At 39.8% G+C, this 25,398-nt stretch overlaps 1 protein-coding gene across 2 annotated transcripts; it reads left to right on the forward strand.

The window, feature by feature from the left end:
* The first annotated feature begins 3,578 nt into the window (after positions 1 to 3,578).
* Positions 3,579 to 14,501, forward strand: FAM174A (family with sequence similarity 174 member A). Of its 2 annotated transcripts, XR_003995066.1 has the most exons (4): positions 3,579 to 5,038; positions 9,286 to 9,420; positions 9,524 to 9,636; positions 14,036 to 14,501. XR_003995066.1 is itself a non-coding variant. In XM_030512137.1 (3 exons), exons 1-3 carry the CDS (start codon positions 4,758 to 4,760, stop codon positions 14,055 to 14,057), a joined length of 438 nt encoding a protein of 145 aa, XP_030367997.1. In that variant the 5' UTR covers positions 3,579 to 4,757; the 3' UTR covers positions 14,058 to 14,501. The 2 variants fall into 2 exon arrangements, 1 of the variants encoding a protein (XP_030367997.1); XM_030512137.1 differs by lacking the exon at positions 9,524 to 9,636.
* Positions 14,502 to 25,398: the final 10,897 nt, after the last annotated feature.

Genomic DNA, 25,398 nt, shown 5'->3' on the forward strand with positions numbered 1-25,398 from the left:
AAATACTGTACACTAGAACTCTGGAAGACACTGATGCAGATGAAAACTTTCCACAGAAACATTTGTTCAGACCAGTAATAAGAACTAATTTTAAAATCTTTATACCAATTTATTGCTACTATAAACTACTGATTTTTTTTTTAGTTATATATAAAATGATTTCTTCTTTGAAACAAATTGCAGTATCTTGCCTACCTTCAGTAATTTGCCATTATACTAAAAACAGAATGTATCTGGCAACCCAATTTTACAAAAGCACTATTAAAAAGCAACATTTATTGTTAACTCTTATTCTCCTGCTTAAAATAAGAAATCAAAATACAAAGTGCATAAAATGCTGTGGTTTTATTAGCAAATACCACCCCATTCTTCTCCAAAGAGACTTTAAACTTATGCATATCTTTATGATTTACAACAAAGCATACGTTTATGATTTACAATAAAAAGCATTACTTCATGTTCTTAAACACAAGAAATTGATCCTGGCACTACCAGAGCCTTTCCACATTATAAAGACAATAGGTAACAAACAAACATGAAAATATAATACTAAAAACAATGAGATTCCTCCTACCCTTCAAGACATTTTATCAAAAGCTTAGACAGAAATACAATCAATTATTTTAATGCTGATAAACATTTTCTGCAGAAATACCATGATAAGAACACCACAGAATTGTGTAGTTCAATGCTACCAGACACAGTAGTTTCTGGCTTTGTAATTGCACACATAGAGGAAGAGCCATTCTACATCTCCTTGGGTATGTCTGTGTACACCACCAGAATATCATTCAAAACGTGCTTTTAGACACTGTTTTCCCAAACTTTGGAAAGATTCCTTACCTTCAGATTCTAGATACTGCTCTTACACGTAGGAAATCATACCGTCTTTTTCACAAAGCTTTCTTTAAATACAACAGCTGAACTAGTGTGGTCCAGAGCTACTGAAGACATTTAAAATAACAATGATGTAGACTTAAATAGCTACATTTTTAAAGACACCTATCTGAAGAGGCACTCAGCTGCATTCTAAAAAGCAGTCAGGGACCAATCTCCACGTAATGCTACATAAACATGAAATGCACCACTTTCTCTTTTTTTCTTTTTTTTTTTATATATATATGCATGTTTTTTACAAAATGTACCTTGTAATTCCTTTGCAGAGTATATTCTTCAATCCTTTGCAACAGTTAGTAGTTACTTAGTTTGCATATCATCAGGGGATGAGTCATTAAAAGAAAAGGGACAGATTAACCGCTGGGCTTTTTTAAATTGATTGCTTGAAAAGAGTTCTGATCTATGCAAGGGTAAGTATACATATATTTGGACAATGACGTCCTCAGATAGCATACATAATAGCAATTAGAACGTGGTTTGGACACCTACAGCATCAGATAGTGCTATTCAGGCTTTAAGAACTTAATACAGCTTACAGGGGCAGAGGACCTAGCTGTAGCAGCCTATCTGAGCAGAGCAGCACAGTCAGTTCTGGTTTCTTTACGTCTCAAGATCACCTGAAAGTCATCCCACAAGGACTTCACAAAGGATAACATCAACGGTCTGATGAGGCTGAGAGCTAAAATAGATGTGTTCTGTATTGTGCCCTTTGTCGCTATAAGTTATCAGGAAACACACAATAACATTTTAGTTGAACTACCAAAACAAGAAAAGAGAAAGAATACACAGAGCTCCTAAGTGCCTTTCTCTGAATTACCACTTCATTTTCTGATGAAAAGGCCCCCTTCCAGACATCCTTGACACTCACATAATCTTGCAAAGTAATTTCTCTGCTCTTTCAATTCATCCACAAAGCCCATTTTAAAAACTTAAAAAGAACTTTAAAGATAAAAAAAAAAAAAAAAAAAAAAAAAAAAAAAAAAAAAAATTGCCTATTTTGTTTTTCTGAAAGGTAAAAGTCAAGTAAGCTTCATTAATTTTAATGGACAATTTAGCAATCTCAATGTCTTTCACTGGCACTCAAGTTCTTTCACCTTCTGGGTAAAAAGATATGAAAAGTCTTTATTTCTTTCATAAGTGAGAAAAGTTCTAAGTTTACATACAGAATGAAGGAACATAATCTTAAGACACCTCTTTTAAAAGCTGCTGTATACCAGGATGATCACAGAATGTCACCATGTGTTTTTAATCCTCTTTCCTGCCTTTGTCTCCAAGCAATAAATTAGACAATAATTGCTAACAGGTAACTAAACTTAAAAAACTTAAATATAACTGTCAAATCAATTTCCACACACAGGTTCAAAGTTATGTCATATTTCATTGAAGAAGTATTTTATAGCTCTCTCAAAGCAAATTTTTGCATACAACTTCAAGTTTATTTATAGCTGACCTAAATACTAAACAAAAAAAATATGCATTTTAATGATTAAAAAACCCCAAAGAAATCTACAAAGACGTCAATAATTATTTCTTTTAAAATAAAGAACACAAAATGCTGTACTATTGTTTTCTGTTCTGAAAGTTCAGAGATTATCTTACCTTGCTGAAATAAGAGCACTAGCTTTTCATTGTAGAAAAAACTTTTAAAAGCAACTTTCCCTCGCCATACAGCGCTGGAACCCCCAGTTTTAAAGAGGACAGTTTTGCAAATATGGACATTAAAAAAATTAGAATATTAAGCCATCTACACTGACCAAGACAACTTTTCCCTCACGCTTTGCATCTGACATACAGTTTGCCATGAGACACATTGCCACATTGCCCTGAGTATCCCAGCACTGTTATATCTTACACAACCCATGATTCATTGACAATTCTTTAGGTCATTCTAACATCAGTGACTGACATTCTAAAAGCATTCCTCCTTGACTTTTGAATGTAACATGTTGTTCAGTCAGAAGCCACTGTGCTGGAAGGCAATCATGCAGACTTGTCAGGAAGAAACACACCCCAAAAGGAATTCATAGGGAAGAAGCCTGATAGAAACCGGGGGGGTGAGGACCTGAATCAGTCAAATTCTATCAAGGTTATTAACCATGGAAACAGCTATCAAGAAAGTTTACTCACACGCTCCCTACAGCAATTTCTGCAAAAACTGCTGTTCAAAGTATCTGCAACAATATTTCCATAAAAAGGACAATGTTTTTTCAAGCGGAAGGCATACATATGATAGTTAAATGGCACACGTTATATAAAACAGTTTCACCCTTTCCAAATTCTGTGCCATTGTTTGTGTGACACAATACCTTGTCTTCCCAGTGAACTAACAATTAACTTAATAGTTAATTATCACTGTTGAAATTATCTATATGCGATTTTACATGATCCAATATGATTGATACACCGAAAAGTTTAAGGGCTTTGGGATACCAAAACAGGTCTGCTCATACACAAAATCTGCTTGTTACCCGTTACTTCAACTCCAGAAATACTATCGTATAAGGCTTCTTTGCTATTTTGACGTTTTATCCATTTCCTTCTACACCATGACGAATGAAAAAGAACTGACTGCCAGTGTGCATAGATGTTCTCTATGCACATCTGACCCTTGAAAGCCTCACTGTAGTTTACTGTTCACAAAATAGGAGCCAAAGAAAATTAACAATGGACTTTAATGATTAAAGGGCTATCCTACCAGAACAGCATTTTATTTAACGAACATGTGTGACACCAACATAATAATCACTACGGCAGACTTTGTACAAAGTGTTAACCTGTCTTACATGTTCACGAATGTCCACCAGCTTCAAAACACATTGACTGCTCCATGACCTTTGGTTCTGGTGTGCTGAGACACAACCACTTTCCCCAAGTGCCAGTACAGGCTGGGGCTGACCTACTGGAGAGCTGTTCAGCTGAGAAGGGCCTGGGAGTATTGGTGGGTGACAAGCTGACCATAAGCCAGCAGTGTCCCCTTGTGTCCAGGAGGGACAAGAGTGTCCTGGGCTGCCTCGGGAGGAGCGTGGCCAGCAGGTTGATCCTCCCCCTCTGCTTGATCCTGGTGAGGCCGCATCCGGAATACTGTGCCCAGTCCTGGGCTCCTTAGTACTAGAAAGACAAGGAGCTTCTGGAGAGGGTCCAGCGGAGGCCACAGGGAGCATCAGGGGTCTGGAGAATCTCTCTTATGAGGAGAGATTGCGGGAGCTGGGCCTGTTTAGTCTAGAGGAGAGAGACTGAGAGGGGATGTATTTAATGCATTTATCTCAACGGCGGGTGCCAGGAGGATGGTGCCAGACTCTTTCCAGTGGTGCACAGCAACAGCACAAGGAACAATGGCCATAAACTAAAACACAAGTTTCACCTCAACATGAGGAAGAACTTCTCTACTCTGAGGGCGGCAGAGCACTGGAAGAGGCTGCCCGGGGGCGCTGTAGAGTCTCCCTCTCTGGAGACGTTCCTGTGTGATCTCCTCCAGCTGGCTCTGCCCTGGCAGGGGGTTGAACTTGATGATCACCAGAAGTCCCTTCCAACTCTACTGACTCTTTGATATTTCTACCATTCGACCTCAACCAAAACAAAAAATGTAGTCTCAGCCTTCAGGCACTGATATTGTCCAAGCCCTCCTTTTGCTTATGTGTCCTTAACCAGCACCAGCTGCGGCAGCGACACCCGCTGCCAGCTGCGCGGAGCTCGCGCCCCTCCAGACCTCCCCGCGCTCCCATGGCAGCGGCGGGCGCCCGGCGACGGGCGCTTCCGCTTCCGGCGGCCAGACTGCAGCAGGGCCCGGCCGCGGTTAGGCCGCGGCGGCGGCGGCGGGGTACGGTGATCGCGGCCTGCGCCGGGCAGGAGCAGAGGCCGACATGTGGCCGCCGCCGCTGCCCTGGCTGCTGGCGGGGCTGCTGCTAGCTGCCCGTTGCGGGGAGGCTGCGGCGGCGGCCCTTCACCTTCGGAGTGCCGACACTGCCTCCCCGCGCCCCACCGAGGTGGCCAGCGGGGCCGCCACACGAAGCAGCAGCAGCAGTCGCCTGGCCGAGGTGTCGGCGCCGCCCGAGCAGGGCCAGCCCATGACCCAGCGCGCCCTGTCCGTGCTGGTGCTGGCCAGCGCCGCCCTCATCGTCTACTTCGTGATCCGGACCGTGCGGTGAGGGAGGGGGCCGCGCCGGCTCCAGCGCTGCTGCGGGGAGCGGGCGGGCGGGCCGGGCGGGCGCTGCTGTCCCCGCCGGGCCGCTGAGGGCCCGCGCCCGGCCGGCGGTGTGGGCTGTCACGGTCCTTTCATCTCCCGCCTGGGGGCCGGCGGGCGGGGCCTGGCTCCGCTGCTGCGGACAGCGCCGCCGGCTGAGGCGTCTGGGAAATCCTGGTGCCGCCTCCCCGCCGCGGATGGCGGAAAGGCGCTCGGTCGGGTTTTGCTAATGGAAGGGCTACCGCTCATCATTGTCGGGCCTTGCCTGGCTCCCTCCTGCTCTCGTCAAGGGGACATGTCACTACTGACATCCTGAACTTAGTTTTGTACATTCTGTGACTTATTGTCCCATTTGCAAGCTTCTGTCTCGCTCAGCTACAGGATTTGTTCATCTCCCCTTCTTTGTCAGTAAACATCTTTCTTTTCTGCTTCCTTTTTTTGGTAAACTTCTCTATTTCACACTTTCTTAAGGAAAGGGCCCTTAAAAAGCTTGGACTATCAGTCATCTTTTATATTTCTCATAAAAACTACTAAGTGCATAACTCGACATGGTTTTTCACTTAATTGCAGTGTCCCTGTGTTTTGTTGTCCTTGGAGTTTTACTTGCTGTCATGCTCAAACTGTGAACTCGTCTGTGTGAGGCCCAAATATGTCATTATGCATAAAGCACATTCACTATGCAGCAAGTTCTCTCTGTACTTTTCACTGTATTTAGATACACTGGTGTGTGTTCAGAACCTTTATTGTATATTCCAGAAAGATAGTTGAGAGACAGTGGTATGTGTGGGCACTTCTTGAGACATGCAGTCCAAGTAAGCTAGGATATCCCAGTTGCTCCATAGCTCTTGAGCAGCCTTAGATCTTTATTTTTCATAGAATGCATACCTTGATGATACCATATCGTAAAGGAAAAAACATAAACGAGTGAAAGTGGACAAGAGCATTTCTCAGTGTTCCTGTTCCTCCTAAGATTTGGAGTTCTGAGTAGTACTATGGAAAGTTCATTGCAGGAACTGGAGAAGGAAATTCTCATCTACTGCCATTATTTTCTGGTTAAGTGGCAATTGTTTGATATTCAGATTTTGGCAATAGGAAGGTTGCTCTTCAGCGTTTGAAACTGGAGCATTGTCTGGAGATGCTAGTGTAAACAGGAAGGTTGTGTAAAGTAGGTTGTGGTTGTCCTGTTACTCTGTAATTCTGCTGCATCTTTCTGTTTCATTTTGCTTCTGAAATTGGGAGTAGATGAAGCATATGCTTTTGAATTCACACTTGAGGCTGAAATATTTTTGTCAATAGTTGTATAAGAAATTTAGGGATGAAGTACAAACTTCCCAGTTTCCTTTTGAAAGATTTCTCAGAATGAAACCATGCATATTGTTATCAGACATTAAAGCTTCAGGGTTTTTTACAAACTTTCAATGAGGTCACCCACCTAGTGGATGAAGGGAAGGTAGTGGATGTAGTTTTCTGCATTTTAGTAAGGCTTTTGGTATTGTCCCTCATAGTTCCCTTCCAGATGAGTTGCCCAACTGTGGGATGAGCAGGTTTATGGTGCACTGGGTGATGGAACTGGCTGAACAGCAGGGCTCAAAGGTTTGTAGTGAATGGGGCTGGATTCTGTACCTGGTACAGAATAACGCTGGTCGCAAGTGAAAATTGGGAGAGGAGTGTCTGGAGCAGCCCTGCAGAAAGGGATCTGGAGTGCTGGTCAACAGCAGGCTCAGCATGCATCAGCAGTGTGCCCTGGCAGCCAAGAGGGCAAACTGCATCTTGGGGTGCATAAAACACAGCATGGCCACTTATCAAAGGAGGTGATTATCCCACTGTATTTAGTGGTTCTCTGGCCTCACTTTGAGTGCTGTGTGCATGTTTCTGAGCTATGAGCTATGTCCATTCATAAAGTCATAGAATGGATAGGGTTGGAAAGGACCTTAAGATCATCTAGTTCCAACATCCCTGCCACAGGCAGGGACACCTCACACTAGACCATGTTGCCCAAGGCTCTATCCATCCTGGCCTTGAACACAGCCAGGGATGGAGCATTCACCGCTTTTTTGGGCAACCTGTTCCAGTGCCTCACCACCCTCGCAGTAAAGAACTTCTTCCTTATATCTAACCTGAACTTCCCCTGTTTAAGTGTAAACCCATTACACCTTGTTCTATTGCTACAGTCCCTGATGAAGAGTCCCTCTCCGGCTTCCTTGTAGGCCCCCTTCAGATACTGGCAGGCTGCTATGAGGTCTCCACAGCTATGAGGTCTCCACAGCTTCTCTTCTCCAGGCTGAACAGCCCCAGCTTTCTCAGCCTGTCTTCATTCGGAAGGTGCGCCACTCCCCTTCTGATCCCTGTGGCCCTCCTGTGGACTTGCTCCAACAGCTCCATGTCCTTCTTATCCTGAGGACATGTCCTGGGTTCAGCTGTAACAGTCATTTTTCTCCTTAGTAGCTGGTGCAGCGCTGTGTTTTCGACTTTAGCCTGAGAACAATGCTGATAACATGCCGATGTTTTCAGTTGTTGCTGAGTAATGCTTACTCCGATCAAGGACTTTTTCAGTCTCATGCTCTGCCAGTGAGGAGGGATTCTTCTCCATATCCCTCCAGGAGCACTGGGGGGAAGAGGAAGGGGGAGTGAGCAAGGAGCTGTGTGGTTCTGAGTTACTGGCTGCGCTTAAACCATGACAGGACACCAGCACTGAACACAGTACTCCAAGCGGGGTCTCACGAAAGCAGAGTGAAGGGGCAGGATCAGCTCCTTTGACCTGCTGGTCACACTCCTTTTGATGCAACCCAGGACATGGAGTGGTTTCTGTCTGCAAGTGCACACTGAAGCCGACTCCTGTTCAGTTTCTTGTCACCCAACACCTCCAAGTCCTTCTCCGCAGGGCTGCTCTGAATCACGTCTCCACCCAACCTGTAGCTGTGCCTGGGATTGCCCCGACCCAGCTATAGGACTTTGCCCTTGCCCTTGTTGAAATTCATGAGGTTGGCATTGGCCTACTTCTCAAGCGTGGTCCCTCTGGATCCCATCCCATCCCATCTCATCCCTTCATTCCACCGTGTCGACTGCACCACACAGCTCAGTGTCATCAGCAAACTTGCTGAGGGCTCATTCAGTGCCACTGTCCATATATGTTGCGTAAGCATCTCCAGTATTCTTTTAGCCTTAGTCTTTTGACTAATCTGTATATAGAGAAAGTTTTCACATTACAGGTATTTCTTTTATCCTTTTTTGAGTGGCATTCATTTGAATCTAGAAATTTGTGCCAACTTTCTGACAAGATTTTTTTTTTTTCCAATATCTGCAATCTGGACTGTTGCTGCGTTGCTTCAGCCAAGACTTGCAGAACTAAGCCAACCCCTGGCTTAGGGCTAGAAGATCACAGACACCAATATGGAGGATGACCAAATAGCGTTTTATTAAACAACAGCAGGTGCTTTATACCTTTCGGCCACACGGAAGTACCTGTTCTGACCCAATCAGAAGGGCAGGTTAACAAATTTTACCTTTTATGGTATTGTCCAGCCTAGCCCCACAATTCCCCTCTCCATGCTATGGGGCTTGTGAGAGTACCTAGGGAGGGGCTCTCTCTTTCCGTACATCGCGATATCTTCCGGCCGCCATACCTTAACTACCTACACTGGACATTTGCTGTGACTGTCTTAGGTTATTCTCAACTCGAAGTAGGGACTCACTTTCCTTTTTACACCATTAAGTAAAAAAGTAAAGTATATAGTGAGATGACAGAAATGTTGAATATATAAATAGCATGAACTTTCTTGCCTTCACTTCCTATTTTGTGTTCAAATTAATTTCTGGTCTAGAATATCTGGGAGTGCTTTTGTCCTGGAGCCACTTGCTTATTGTAGGATCTGCCAGAAGTATGCTTTTGCATACATTTTTAACTGGCTCTTACATTCAGCTACGAAGTGCTTGTTTAGGCTTTTTGTATCCACTTCAGTAATTCTACTGAAAACTACAGGTAACATACTTAGTGGCCTTAAATATTTCAAGTTAGCGCTTGGCACTTAGAATTGTTTGACCTCTGAATTTCTTGGAGCAAAGTGTGTACACTTTACATATACTACGTTTTTTAGAAATTTATGACAAGTATCAATGTAGCTATATTTTAAGGGATAGTTTTCTTACATTGTGGGAATAGAAAGTAGAGAAGAATTTATAGAACTTAAGTGTTTTAAAATACTTTTCAGGCTCAGAAGGCGAAGCAGAAAAACCCGAAGGTACGGCGTTTTGGATACAAACATAGAAAACATGGAGCTGACCCCATTAGAGCAAGATGATGATGATGATGATACAACACTATTTGATGCCAGTCATCCTCGAAGGTTTGTATATAGAAGTCAAAGTTACTTCTAGCAACAGAAGTGGAGTATGGATAATAAGCAGTTTCACTGAGAAAGCTCACTACTGTGTTTCATATGCATGTAGTTGGAGAAGGGATGTCAAGATCACTTGAATTTTAAATGGGCAAGAATTTAGTGAGCAAGAAGATAAACAGCATTTGTCTTCAGCATGTGAGTTCCAGAGAAATGGAGAGGAAGGTAGGATATTTTTGTTACAAATACAGTGCATTACTGAAGCTTGTGTTAAAGTCAACAACTAGCTTTTACCTTTCTGTTCTTTTTCTTTTTTTCTTTGCATATCTTAAATAGAAGCAATGAAAACCCTAAAGGGAAAGTTCACTGAAATAGTATCAGAGGTTTTCAGAGGGTGGATTTCTGATTTTCTTTTTTTTTTTTTTCCCTGTGCGTTTCTAAACACTTTAATTTGAAGGAGAAAAAAAAAATTCATTCAGGTATTTTATTGTAGAACATTCTAATATGCTGAAGTGCTAGGGCTTGAACAACAGGCCCAAGCTGGAGCTGACTTATAGATGAATCCTGCACATCATATGATCACTGCCCTTTATACTAGTTGACATAATATTAAGACATAACGATAAATCGGTGATGCTGATGTTTTGAAATAGGTAAACCTTATATATGGACTCAACAAACTGCTTATGCTAGCTGTTTTAATACTAAAATCGATACTGTAGGTCTGATGACTCTTGCGAGGATTCTGTGCAACTATCTGCAAGGATCTTGTGCAATTGTCTGCAAGGTATTTTAGAAAACGCACCAGCCGCACCCTGGGTTCTGGCCAAGCCTTAGTCTCGGTTGATTGAGGGGTGTACCACCAGGTATTTCTGCACAAAAAAAAAATGCAAGTCATTCTGACTTGCTAATTTGGGTCTACAAAAGCTGGACCCTCTTGCAGCAACTTTGGAGGCCTCCTCTATGGGTGGATGCACCGCGTAGAACTTCCCAATTGCTGGGAAGGGTTCCCCAAATCCTCGCTGCAACAGGGGCTCCCCAGTGACTGCGGATCTGGATGATGGTAATGTATTTAGGCAATTGGTGATGTATCTTTTTCTTAATCACTATTCTCTTATAGTAATGATTAAGTGCATTGCCTTACTTATTTTGTTTGTTGCTAAAGCATAGCAAGCTAATTGTGTTATCAAATATATCATTTTGTTTCTATATTATCTTAACAGTAAAATACGATCATTCCTTACCTCGGTGTCTGTGTCCTTCCTATTGCCCCCGTCCATTAGCAAAACATATGCATAGGACTTTTAAACTGTTATAAATTCACTTTGCAATTATGGAGTTTCCAAAGTACTCCATAACTTTCTTACCTGCTTTACATATTTCAGTTATTTCATTCTTGGATATTTAATTCTTGTCCCTGAGAGGATATAGAAGTGTGAAACAAAAGTGAAAACAGTAAGAAATGGAAGTATACTTTAGATGAGGTGGTTTTTTTACTTTTTGCCATACAAACATGCTAGACTGACGATGGGGTGTATATGCGCTTGTTGATTGCCTATCTTAAGAGATGAACCTGAGAACTTCTAAAGTCTAAATAGGGCTGTACCAAGGATCCTATAGATTTCTATTGTGATTATTCAATCAGGTAAAGCATATTCTATTCATTCCCCTTCAAAGTTTATCTTGGAAACTCATTGAAATGGTTGTTTAATGGATTGCCCTACCTCTGCTCCCAGTATGTATTTTTTCAAATTACGTCTTAAGATAATCTTTTTGCCACTGCACTTTCTATGGTTCTATGGTTGAAATTAATATGATTAAGAAATTAACTTGCATTAAAGCAAACTCTTTAACTATAGCTATAGACAGCAGCACTTGCCCTTAACTATGATGACTACCAAAAAAAAAAATCACATTATTAGTGTTGTAGTTGGAAAAAACCCCAACTAACAAAACAAAACAAAAAACCCCACAGAAACCCCCCCTACCCTGTCCTAAATTCCAAATACTTATCCCCTCTTCAAATAGAAGTGCCACAATAAATCATTATTTAGTTCAGCTACACCAGGCAGTTCGAAAGTAGATTATTGATCCAGACTGTTTCACAAACGGTCCTTTGGATGATATATAGTACAAACAGTTTGAGTACATTATTAGTGTTTCATTTAGCTGATGGCATAGGTATTGTAAGATACATCAAGTATTTATTTAATACAATTCTTTACTCACTGTGGTATCTTGTTGATGAAGGAACTGCTAGAGAAGTAGTAGTTGATTTTAAGAGCATCAGGTTTGGATGAAAAAGCAATACCTGATGTTTTGATCCAAGTCCACATAGCCCAGAAAAAATGGAGAGTGATGTGACATGTAGTGCTTGCAGATGACATAGTCTGGAGTAAATACCTAGAGTGATGTAACTTGTGGTGTAGGCAGACCTTTATACATAAGCCTCCAAGATGACCTAAAATTTTGTTTCTCACAGAAGAGATGATAATGTCAACCTTTCAGCCAAACTGCAAGAAAAGTAATTGTATTAGTGTAACTGAGTGATCTAACCAGACTTAATTTCAACATGTTTCTATTAACTTGCTGAAGAAAACTGACTAAGCAGATAAGAAGTAATACCTTCAGAAGAGCATAACTATTGATAATAAAGGAAGAAGTGTTACTGTTGTTTCAAGGTAGCTCAGAAAGTATAAGTGCTTAAACTATCAAAGCCATCATATTATATTAGAAGCTTCAGAAAACAAAGACTTCAGCTATGTTTAGTCAATAGCATGGATATACTCTGTTTATGTGTTTTGAGAGCTTGCTGTGTCCTTTATGGGGAGGAGCTCTCAAAATTTTTTAAGTTAACTTTTTATCTTGAAACACTGTTTGTGTGTAGGAGAAAGACAGTGCTAAACAATGTGAATGCACTCCACAAATCTCTATAGAACAGCTTGATAAAATGCTGTCCAAACTTTGCAAAACACAAAACAACAGCATTGCTGGGAGGGAAGTTTGAAAACTAGAGTACTTTTTTCTTTTCCTTTTTAAATCCGTAATTGGGAATGTGCTTCTTTCAGTTAATTTCTTTCTCCTTGTTTCAACTAAGTCTTTTGTATCTGGATTGAAGCTTAGTAATCAGTCTTCATGTCACTGCTTAACCAAGAATAACCAAAGGGAGTACGAAATGCATAAGTAATCCAAGAGTCACTGAGGACACTTGATGATAATGATACTCAGATACTCTCAGGAGATATCATTACACTTTGTCATGATATTTGTAGTAGTTCAGAGGTATGGTTGGTTGGGTTTTCTTAAGGTAGCATAAATATGCAGTCAAACTTGGAGCTACTAATTAGGAAACAAAGAAGAGTGGCCTTCAGTAGTTTTTTATTTTAGTCCTTTGTTAAGTAAATCAAAGTTGCAGTTTTGTTTAACAGTCAGCAGTCAGCTTACTCAGTTTAAGTTTCTTACTCTTATAATTCATAATGGAAGATACTAAAAAACTAAATGCATTTACAGGAATCTGCGTGTTCTGGTAGGTTCATACACATTTGTTATGGACAAAAAATGATGTAAGTATTGTTCTGTAGAAAATAGATGTATTTTTTCCTTCTTTCTTTGTGACCTGTTAATAGACTGTGATAGTATCCACTCTGCTTTCATTTTTCTTGACTAAAATAATCAAGTTGTTTTTAAGGTAATACTCTACAGCACAGTATATGCATGTTAGAAATTCCTATAGGCTTGTTTTGGGTTAGCTGGTAAGTCTATTTGACCCTTTCCAAGGCTAGGCAGAGAAACTGGTTTCCTTCCTGAAATCAGCATAGCAGTTTTACTATACTGGTGTCCTGATAACGATGATCGCTTCCACTGTTGCTGTTTTTTTCCAGAGCTATATGAAAAAAAGTCCAGTGCCCACTGTTGTAACATAGGTGCCATTAAAGTGTACTCTTAGTGTTGTCATCATCCATGTAACTAGCTTCTGTGCCTCTTCAGTTTGGGGCAGCTTACCTGAATGGGATGTTTTAGCCATTTTGTTCAATAGCATACTATTAAATGTCAAAGTTTTAAATTCTAACCTTTGGTTTCTCACCATGCAGCTTTACCTACATGTCAACTGAAGTACAGTATACTATTATTTTTCAAAGATATATTACACTAATATAAATTGCAGTCCTCATTAAATCATGTTACACGCAAACTGCTTGCTGCACAGCAAGGCACAAGGAAAAGCACTTAGTCTATTTTTGATAGCATTCCAGTTATGGGTTGCTATCAACAGTTACCAAAGTTTGAACAGGAACTGGGGAGCCTTGGAAGTTTAAAAATATATCCAGTATTTTTATTATATCCAATATTATATCCAATTATATCCAATATTATAGCCGATAAAAAACACATTTTTTTTGTAAGTAAGTGAGCTATCTGTCTGTTTGGGAGGTTTAAATCAATGGAGTTTTATGGCACTTCAGTTCAAAGTCATATGGTAACTCTGAGTTTTTACATGCAAATTTAATAATAAAATGTTATACCTCAATGGGGTTTTTGTAGCATTTGATCTTCAAAAATATAGGCTAACATCCCTCTTGAAACAGGGTGTTTCAGATTAATGCATCTGTTTCTTCTGTTGTAGAGAAGTACGTGCCTTTCAGTGAAAGAACTTAATCTTAGAACCAGAGAAGGAGACTGCTTCATGGAAGGAATAAGAAGCAAGAGGGTATGAAAATTGGGGGGACTAATTTAATTTGTGTATGTTATGGCATCCTTATTTTGTTGCAATAAATACTGTACCAATTCGTTGTACCTTTTTGTATATAAAAGATTCTAAATGTAAAGCCTACAGAGAAAGAGTGCACTAAAATGAAAACCTATTTGGAAGGGAGATTACTTTTAAAATGGTATTTTTTTGCTTGTTACAAATCTTGTATGCCGTAAGTGTGGTATACACTTTTTCTACAGTTACCTGGAATGCTGACACATTTTTTTTGCTGATATTAAATTGTAAGTAAACATGGCATCTGTGGACTCCTCAGAATTGTTAGAGCTTGATTTTAGTTGAGGAGATGCTTTACCCTTTACAAATAAAAAGCCAAACTACTGCCTTTTGCATTGAGACATTTTTTTTAACTGAATTAATATGTTTTATGTAAACTTCAGTGAACAAATAAAAATTGTTTTCAGTGTTCCTAGTCTTCAGTGTGGTACTTCAACATCATAGATTTTAAGGATATTAATATGATCTTGCAAAACACAGTACTGCAACATCTGCTTGCTGTTAAGACTACCAATTACAACTGTTGAGTCAATTTGTGACATCCATTTTCAGCTTGCATGAACAGATGTTGCTCACCGACGTTAGGGTGCTGCTGGTGTAGTCCACACGGTGTCAGCATTCAGACCTATGGTGAAACAGGGCACCTTTAGGTTGCCTTTTTTACTTTTATACTCTTTAAACTAGGTCAGATACTAAATTTGCTGTAACTCTAAAATGAAAAAGTGACATGAGAAGCAGCTGTTACTATGAAAGGTGTGGTAATATTTGTGTGAATGTAATTGGCACCTAGCAGTTACATTTATTTTTTAGCTACTGCCATAAAAACTAATAGAACAAGCATTATGACCTAGAAACCTAATTTTTTAAAAAATGTGTTGCAGTTTCCACAGGAATCTCAATAACGCAGACAGAATGTTTAAATTCCAGTCCATTAAAATGACTGAAAATGTACTGCTAATTCTGTATGTATCCAGTTATCAAGGCATAAATATAGCAGTGTTGGTGCGGCTGGCTATGTTTCCTCAAAGTTCCTGGGTTACGGGCTGCAGGGAAAGAGGCATTATTTTTCCTGATTCTTCAGCCCCTTTTTGGTGTTTGAACAAAATTGGAATACCTTATTTGTTTTTGAGGTTATTTCTGTAGTGATGGGGCAAGGAGGAGCTCTGCTGTGTACTTTTTTAACACTGTACCAGCTGATTTGCTGTACTGAAATCTGTTTACTTGCCCTAGTAACAATTGGAGTCAAGATGTTAATAAGCCAGTAAAGAATGGGAGCTTATCTGCTGAAATAAAACTCCTTCAAGATGCGAGATACCCTAAGTTTAATGGGAAGTATCTGGGGGAGAGGCTAGATTTCTTCAATAACTTGAATTTCTGGGGACAGAAATGGAATATGGAGAAAAAGCTTGGAAGACTCAAAGAAAGAAGCTTGTTAAAGATACCTTTACAAATTTTGCAGTATGAAATTTATCATGGTATAGCTATTATTTAAGGGTTTTTTTTAATTATTTATTTTATATTTTTAGGGCTGTTTTTATTTTTTCTATTGACCAGAAGAGCTGGGGAAGGACTCTAAATATATAAACCAACCAAAATATGTAGGTCTTAAAAGACCACCCTGTGTGGCTGGACTGCTTCACAGTTTTAGAATAGGTGCTATTTGCTACGAACTTCTTGTCTAATGGTACTACTGGTGATGTTCCAAGTTGTTAACTGTTAAACCCCTGCAGAACTGACCCATATCTCTCTGGAGTGCTGTCTTCTGGTGTGATCTTTGCATGATTTTCCTCTACCCATAGTTGCTCATCTATTCCAAGTGGCTTGCACTCTATTTAGCTTACATCTTGAAGCATTTTCATTTTAAGGCACAGTAAAATGGGAAGATTTCTTAAAGATATTGTCAGGATGCATGGATAAGTTCAAAACGTTATTAAGAGATACAAATAACGTTCTTAAATCATGAAGTCTTTTGATTGTGATTTCCTGCTTTCTTCCGTTGGAAGAGTATGAGCCAAAAGACTTTTGGCATAAGCCTTTTGAATGCTTATGACAATATACTTTGCACAATATACAATATGTATGTTTTTACAAATGATCTGGATGCAAGAATCAAATATACATAAGTAAGTTCACTGATGATAGTAAACTAGGAAGAGCTGTGGACTCCCTTGAGGCTAGAGAGGTCTTATAGAGAGATCTGGATAGACCAGAGAGCTGGGCAGTCACCAACCTGGTGAAATTTAACAAGAGCAACTGCTGAATTCTCCGCTGAGGGTGGAGTAATCCTGATTATACATACGAAGTGGGTGTTGAGAGGCTGGAGAGCAGTCCTGCAGAAAGAGATCTGAGGGTCTGGGTTGATGGCAATTTGAATATGAGTCAACAGCGTGCTCTGGCAGCCAAAAGCACCAACTGTGGGGGTGCATCAAGCACAGCATACCAAGCTGGTTGAGGGAGGTGATTGTCCTACTGTATCTTGCACTGGTGTGGTCCCAGCTTGAGTATCATGTACAGTTTTGTACCTCAAGCTATTAGAGTGTCCAAAGGAGGGCGACCAAAATAGAAAAGGGTCTCAAGGGCAAGACTTCCAAGAAGCAGCTGAGGTCACTTGGTCTGTTCAGCTTAGAGAAGAGAAGGCTGAGGGTGACCTCATCACAGTCTAAGACTTTCTCAAGGAGGGCATCAGAGGAGGAAGTGCTCATCTGCTCTGTCTGATGACCAGCGACAGGACATGAGGAAATGGAATGAAGCTGCATCAAGGCAAGTTCAGATTGGATATGAGGAAAAGGTTCTTCATTGACAGGGTGGTTGGTCACTGGAACAGGATCCCTGGGGAAGTGGTCATAGCACCAAGCCTGGCAGAGTTTAAGGAACATCTCGACGATGCTTTTAGTCATATGGTTTATTTTTAGGTAGTTCTGCGAGGAGCAGGGAGTTGCACTCAAGGATCGTTATGCATCCCTTCCAACTTGAGCTGTTCTGTGGTTGTGTATACGGTAAGGGCATAGTCTGAGGTCAAAACCAAATCCCAGAGATCTTTTTGAACTGCCATTCCAAAAGGGCACTTTGTTTATTGATTTTCTTCCCTAAGCCTAATCCTAACCTGATCCATAAAGCTGTAGGATGAACATTCTCACCCAAGCTTTTAATTTTTCATGTTTTAAAGTTGGTGTCAGTTCAACAGCTGTCCAACTGGATTGTGCATTGTAGAAATTACTTTTTTCTTATGAACAAACTCTGATTCTTCCACAGCTTCTTGTCAAAACCTGGATATAACACAGAGCAAGTGCAATATGTTCACACTGATTTTACTCTCTTGAACCTGCTTTGACCTCTGTCCAAGAAAAGATGCATGGCTAGGTGGATTTCCATTCAGACCAAATACAAGTGTTCTTGTACTGTGCTGTGATAGGGTCCAAAGGCCCCTCATCTTCCTAAACTCAGAAAACATAGTTTTGTGAAGACGCATATTAAACCTACAGATCAAATATACTAGCGTTGTTGTGATGATTCTTGCACTTCCAACATGAAGATTGTTTAAGTAGGCTGAGAAATCCAGTTCAAAGCTTAATTATCCTTTTTAGTAGATTGGTTTTTACTTTTGTTTTTCCTGATTTGTAGTCTAAATCTAAGGTTTAGTGATTTTAAGCCTATCTGCCATATATTTCAAGATCACTGTATTCCCCCTCAGCCAGGTCTGATCAAAACACCCTCTATTTCTTTCCTAGTACTCTTATGGTGTAGGCATGTAATACGTTGCATTCCGGAAATGAACCAGCTGGTTCACATCCTCCATGAACTGCAGTGTCCAAAAGACCATGAACTGCAGTGTCCAAAAGAGAAGACGGTGAATGCTCTTTATGAGGTGGCAGCAATGGGAAGTGTGTGTGCAACATTAGCCCACCTATCCTTATCCTTGAAAAAAATCACTGTCCTTTTTTTTTTAATTTATTGAAAGAGCTAATGGGGAGTGGACTTGTCTACACACTAGTCTCTCTGTGTAGTTGCTTGCGCAATGTAAAAGGCTTTCAATCTACCCAAGTAGAGTTGCAGTGAAAGTTTTTTATTGAAGTGTGCTTAAGCAGGCTAAATGATATATAATCTTGTATTTCAGTATATGTCAATGCTTGACCATGCAAAGAAACCAAACTAGAAATAAGCCAAATTAAATAATGAAGGGAGCTTAACATCATCAGCTTAGTACTCTATCTGGCCTATTGAACATGCCTATTATCCAAGCCAGTTTATTGGATTGGATCAGATATTTGTGAAGTGCCATGTAGGTTTAGTTCTCAGACAGGAGTAGTTACAGCTGCTTTTACCTGTTGAAGCAACACTTGGCCTTAATCACATATGCATCTTACCCGAGTGCAGCATGCATGTTTAAGTGTTTCTGCTAATAGTCGCAGCTGTCAAAATAAAGGTTGGTGTTTCCCCTTAGGCATAATTTTCCCCCATATGAAGTGGAAGGAGAAGATCTGAAGTCTTAGTTGTTAAGTCAGTGATTAGAGGCTTATGTGTAACTTCAGTGATTTGCATTCAATTAATTTTCTAAATTTTACAAACTTACAAATAAAAACCTTTTTCCTTCCTCCCCTACCTATATAAAAGGTAATAAGTTATTATATTTTCAGTTTTAGTGCTCTAAATAACTTTTACTGATTTAGGGACTTAGATTTTGTAGCAGTATTGGAACCATTTGGTACTAGAATGTAAACGTGCAGAAAATAGGGTTCTAAAGTAAATAATAGTAACTACACATCTGCTGTACATCTGCAAGCAGGATGGAGGTTCTAGAGCTTTGTTCAATCCAAGCTAGGACATGGCAGCATTCATTTTCCCAGAGGTGCTGTGAGAGCAGGGCTTATTTGCATGAGCAGCTGTGGTGCTTCTGCTTCCAATGTTACATGGTCTCTACTAAAATAATACAGAAATAGCTGAGCTCCAGTGTGCAGTATTGAAGTAAGTGTTTGTAGTATTCTGGATATACATATCAGAGAGTGATTTAGATTTTAATTTATTATCTTGGCAACTCTAGCTGTCCTTAAGGAAAACTCTTAAATTCTCTTGTGTTGATATAAGTTTCAAGAAAAGAAAGCTAAAATAAAATATGTGAAAAACTTACTAATTAGAAAATGCATTCTTTATTTTGCTGTTTGAATATAAACTGTGTTATGCTTGGGGCAGATACATCTGTCTTCACTACCTATAAAATTGAAATATTTTCCTCAATTTATAACACTGAAGATACCATTCTGCCCGTTTGCATGGCTAGTTACCGTAAGTCAAATCACAAACAAAATTGTTTGTAATGTTTCAAATTTTAAATGAGAATTAAAAAATCCCATGTTGGATTTAGTTTTGTCTTCTTTCTAAAATCATAAAAGGGCAAAATTCTGATTTAAAAATGCAAGTCACAGAGGTTTAGTTTGGGGTATTTTTTTCCCCTCTGATTCATAATCTAGGATTTTAACCAAACAGTTCTTCCAAGAAAAGGAAACTTTAGGATTGAAAATTTATGCCATCTAGCTGGGTTATGCTGCAGTTGTCATTGTTCTGTCACCTAAGGTGTGCTTTTCAGTGCAAGGGGTGTCAATGGTCACTAACAAAGTAACTGTGCTCAACATTTCTTAGCTAAAGTTTGAGACTTGTCTTGAATATGAAATTTTAGAGCAAAATTCTGTTGAAACATTGTCATCTTGTTTCTTTTCTCACGGCAAACACAAGTTCAGTTTTTGGTAGCATATACCATTCTCCAATGAGCAAAAGCAAGACAAGGCTACCGTCAGTGTATTTTATTTAGCAAAATTAAATCTACAGCTTCTTGAAATCTGTTCCTAGTTAAACATCAAGGTGATAATAGTTTGATACTTTCAGGATTCAATTTGAATATTTGGTTTGGAGGATATTTTTCATTTAAAGTATCAGACTGACAGAGGACTACAGTCATGTATGTAGAGGAAGCAATATAAATTTGTCTATGCTTCAGAGTGAAGTTACAGCACTTAAGAGTGGAAGGAAGAGAGCACATACTTAGTCCTTGACCAACAAGACCATTTCGGTTGATAATTGACCTATTTTGACCATTGTTACTTGCATTGTTGCCAACAATGTCATTTGCACTCTTCAAAATTGTATCTTGTTGGCATGTATCCTAGAAATCTGCATGGCAGGCTTGTCAGGAACTCTGTGAGCATGCACTGAAATACTACATCCCCTTAAAAAATCTTCGACAAGGCCTCCAAGGTGTACATATGTATCTCTTCTTCCTGACTAGCAATCAGGAATCTAGTACTTCAGGTGTTATTTGATCTCAGTAAGAGGTCATAAGAATGAAATATATATGCTGCTAGAACTTTACTCACATGGCAAAGTCATATTTTCTAATTACATGTACCAGCTTGAAGTTTACAGACTGAACTACTGACTACAGCAAGACCACAAGAGTTGGTGATTGTGGGGAGAAGATGGCACTTTCTCTTGCCTAAATACAAAAGGAAAGTCAGCATATACATTCAGCCCATATGTTCTTAATAGAAATGGAATTCTGTTATCAACAATGATGAAAATAGAAGGGCTCACAAGCTTTGGACCCAAGGATACTTCTGGATAATGTCCTTGATACATCTGGCATAGTTGTGTGGCTGCAGGTATCCTGTCAACACTGACAGAGCGTTTGTCCACAGATGTTACCAGCCAAAGCCAAGTGCCACTTTGTTGGGGTTGCTCCCAAATAGTAGTGTAATGTTCTTTCCAGAATATACTCTCTAAAACTCTACTACCAGCTCCTTTGGCTGAACTGGCTAGTAGCCCAAGTACTGTCAACCAGAACAGACTTCTCTTCAGCAGTAGCTCCCAGACTGATCTCTAATCAGCCAGGCACTCAGGAAACATGTTTAGTTTGGAATTCTTTGGGGCTTTTCTTTCCAAGTCACTTAGCCAGTGTAATCCGAAAGTGGTCCCCTCCAGTCATAAAGTGGAAGAACTTGGTCTTCACAGCAGACAAGCTTTGTGAGCTGATCCTAGTATTGTGAAGAGGGAAGTACCCTTCACTGGATAAACAGCTGTCAATGTAACACTGATGCAGTATTGCCAACATATTTCTTCACCTTTCGTTGCAAATTTATTTACATTTTTGACACTTTTCAAAGCAGCATAATAGTAGCGCATTGCAACATATGGATTTTCTGTCTTGGAAAAACCCTAAATTTCTCTTTTTCTGTAACATAAAAACTACGTTTTATGTGACTTGTCATCCAGCTGGGGGAATATGAAGTGGAATGGAGGCTCCTGCTTTTGGGAAGCCATGAAAGGAAGGGAAAGCTGAATCTCCTTGCGTAGGTGTCATTCATAGGTGGCATTGGGACATCCTGGATGTAGGAAGCAAGTGATTACATTATACTGGACTATGAACAATTCCATGACTTGCCGTCACTGTCACTCCCTTCCTCCATTTTTCAACAAATCCAGCCTTTTTTATTCTATTTCTGATTTGACAGACTATACACAGTTTTGTTTCATTCTGAACTAGATGTATTTGAATGATCACTTACAACATGCAAAGAACTTGCAAACCACTTTCGTTGCATGTGTTCAACAGCAGATATTGAGCAGGTCTGATAAGTCCTGGCAGGAAGAGATATCTTTCCTATGAGATGCCCTCCTGAGAAGGATCACTGTCCAGAAACAACGTATGAACCTGCAAGCCACCAGGCTGGACGGTTTTGCCATTCCTCATGTGACTTACAAAGTGTGCAGCAGATCATGATAACTCCGTCAGTGCAGAAGGCAAAGCCATGTGTATGGAGATGCCCAAAGACATAGTTCATGGTCACCTGGCACAAGTTAAGGACCCGGTATTTCCAATAGCTTTGATGATTGTACAGTACAATGTCAGGAACCAGAGCAACAGAGGTAAGGCATTGCTGCTGACAATGTTGTAGTTGCCCTGTGTTTGAAACAGGAGCTTGATTATCACAGGAAACAGCTACTGGAGTTCTGATCTTATACACATCTGTATTGTTTACAGCCAGTAGGTTTAATATAAACATGCATGAACCACTTCTGCTGAGACACTGCTGTCATTTCACTCTATTCTTTTGATTGTGACAGCAGCCTCCCTGTGTTAGTCACTGTATTTCTCATATATGGGCTGGCAGTGTTTGAGCTGATATGTGTCTTGAATTCTGTGTCTGTTACACTAAATATTCCAGGTGGTGCACCAGATCTTCATTATAATTATGTTAACTGTGCAGTACTGAACTGCTGTGCTGGTCACTTGAAGGTTAGTGTTGCCTGCTTCTGGATTACAACAGAAGCCCAGAAAATGCAGGTTGCTGAGCTGAACATAGCACCAGCTCCAACAAGTGGCTCAGGAATGTAACCTCCTGCACCCAGAAATTTATGGGAATAGAAGTTGAGGAGATCAGACTGAATACCTGTAATTGTTGGGTTTTTCTAACAATGGTGCATATAGGCTCAAAAACTGCCAACAACTCAAACTACTTGGATAACAACTTACTCTTATTTTTATGACCAAGTTGTTGCAGATTGAGTTGCTGCCTCTCTTGTGCTTCAAGATGTCTCTTGAAGTTCTACTTGGTAATGTAGAACTCTACCTTCTCCACTTCCACCTTGTAGATCATAGGTTGGAGCACCATACTGGCTCAATGAAGTTTGTGTGGACATTGAAAGTAAATAGCAGACAGAGCTTAAAAGAATCTACATAATAGATGAGAGAGGTGTGATGAGTTAGTAGTGAAGAGAGACCTGGAACAGACTTTCTGAACTTAGAGCAAATTTTGTAAATTTTGCCTTGGATCATGCCTTCTTTATGTGGTTACATCTCGATTTAGCAGTCCCTCTGTGCTTTATTAGCGTAGGTATGAGTGGAGATACACTGATATCTTACCATGTGGCAACGTTATGTGCATGTGGGTGCACCTGTGTAGCCTAGATACTTGGGAATAATGTGGCAGATCGACCTCAATGTAATCACTCAGGCATTTGCAAACAGGACAGTTGTATAAGTCATTGTCTCAATATTTGCGTATATAAGTATCTCATAGAGACTTTTCCAAGGCTAATGCATCCAGGCAACCAAGCTCATTTTACATAGACATTAGATCAAATAGGCAGCAGATAAGTTTTTTCATTTCAAATCTGTATTTGATGTGAAGGAACAATCTAGGCATAATGGTTGTATCTCATTACAGTGTATTTGATTACCTCTTAAGGAGCTCTAATTGAGATAGATTCTTACAGATTCTCAACATAGTGTACTAAGAGGAGAAGCAGTTTACAAGCGCTATACACATTTAACTCCAGAATAACTGCACTACCTGCAGCACTGCCTTGCAATATTTTTACTACGCATTAATAAAAGCAAATAAATTTTCACAGAAACACCAGAAGTTCTTGTTCCCATTGTACAGATAGGGTACTGAGACTGTGAGAGACTAAACGTAACTGATTTTACTAAGTTTGCTTCAGTTAAAACAGCTAGAAAAGGTTTTTCAGGGTGTTGAAGCATTCCGCATGTTCTATGTATGTAATGTTTTACATATTGTTGTGTTGTAAGAACCTTTACACATCAGAGCCAGAATCTTAATTTGACCAGTAGGAAAATGAGAAATACATAGTGAATGACAAACTGGAAAAATTTTGAGTTAAAAGGCTTGTCTAGCATCACCTGGAAACTCAGTGGCAGAGCTTGGAGTAGAATCTGTTTCTGCGGAGTATTGTTCAGGTTTGTTTTCCCTTTTTTTTTTTTTTTTTATTCTATCGTTGTAGTAAAGCACATAGATCTTTAATCACCATGTATCCCTAGTTCATTCGTCAAGTGTACTCTGTCTGGTATGCTGGATGAAGCATGGTTCTTTCTTTGGAAAAAATGCTTTTTGATAGTACAATTAAGGACTGTATTGCAGGGCATATGCACAAGGAGGCAACTTTCTTCTGCTGTGATTAAGGAAAAGTTATTTCTCTTTGGAGAACTGGGATAGTAATCAGTAGAAAAAAATGAGGATGAACTTGGGAAATGTTAGATTTGTGATTATTTTGGAAAGGAATGTTTTATTAAAGATTATTCTGAAGGAAAGGGGATCTCTAAGAGGATAGGGAATATGAGATGATGTGTTGAGAAGAAAGACCAGTCTTTGGACTATGCTTTCTGCAAGTTTCAATTTTCTTTATTCTCTAAGAGAAACTAATTTTGAATTAATTTGCTTGGAATAACCTGTTGCAAAGCTGGATCTGTGAACTGCATGAATTATATAGTAGTCAATAGCTATTGCTCAAGGATGGCTGAGCAGGAATTTAGTGCTTGGCAGACCAAAAGGTTGAACGAACCATTTATCTGTCAGGAGTAAATTTTGTATTCTGTCTGAGGATACGCTTTACTTCAGTTTGTAATATATACATGTCAGCAAACTGGCTTGCTGGTTACAGCTATGTGCTCTGTTTTGTAGATACTTGGCGTGTTTCCTTGCAAACCACTTGTATTTGGTTTTATTCTTTACCTACAAAAGGTTTTGAACAAGAAAAATAAAGGTGCCTCAGGTAGAATCAAGGGTTGACTGTGTATGGTTCAACATAAATATAATAACAGGCCAAAAGCTTAGAAACTAAGCAGATAAAGCAGATGGGATAATAGACAAGCAGCAGCAGTGTCTTCATGTTGCAACTGCAAGATGTAGTGTCCACTACTGACACACAAACTTTGCATTATGTAGGGCAAATCATAAACTCTTTGCTAGTCTGACCAATTCCGATATTTCACTCAAGAAGAGTGAGAACAGAAGCTTTTATATTATTTTTCTTATGAAGGAGTAATTAAAAAAAAAGATATAACAACTTTATTTAAGGGTCAATTTTTAAGGTGTCTTTTTCTAAACTAGGGAAACCTTTGTCCCATCTTACCATGTAACAAAAATTCGATGGTTGGGCTTGGTCTTCCTGTACAGAAGTGGATTCAGTTAAATGCCTATCTAGTGTAATTATACACAGAAAAATAGTGAAATATGAGAATGAGAAAGGGTCATTTTTATTCTGAATGAGGAATTATTTACCAGTAATGCCTAAACACCTAACTAATAGGAAGTCTGGGGATGGTGGGTTCCAGAGGACACTGCAAAGCCTACTCACAAGCTGTGCAAGCCTCAGGCTGGACTAAAAGACAAGTCAGGGGAAAAGCTGGTGGCCAGGGAGAAATTGCTCCAACA

The sequence above is a fragment of the Strigops habroptila genome, chromosome Z, assembly GCF_004027225.2.
Source record: "Strigops habroptila isolate Jane chromosome Z, bStrHab1.2.pri, whole genome shotgun sequence".
Taxonomy (NCBI): Eukaryota; Metazoa; Chordata; class Aves; order Psittaciformes; family Psittacidae; genus Strigops; species Strigops habroptila.

Bases quoted from the DNA above. Each gene is read 5' to 3' on its own strand.
- FAM174A (XM_030512137.1), top strand. From the start codon at position 4,758: ATGTGGCCGCCGCCGCTGCCCTGGCTGCTGGCGGGGCTGCTGCTAGCT. The intron at 5,039-9,285 runs GTGAGGGAGGGG...AATACTTTTCAG, and splicing joins TTCGTGATCCGGACCGTGCG to GCTCAGAAGGCGAAGCAGAA. The intron at 9,421-14,035 runs GTTTGTATATAG...CTTCTGTTGTAG, and splicing joins GATGCCAGTCATCCTCGAAG to AGAAGTACGTGCCTTTCAGT.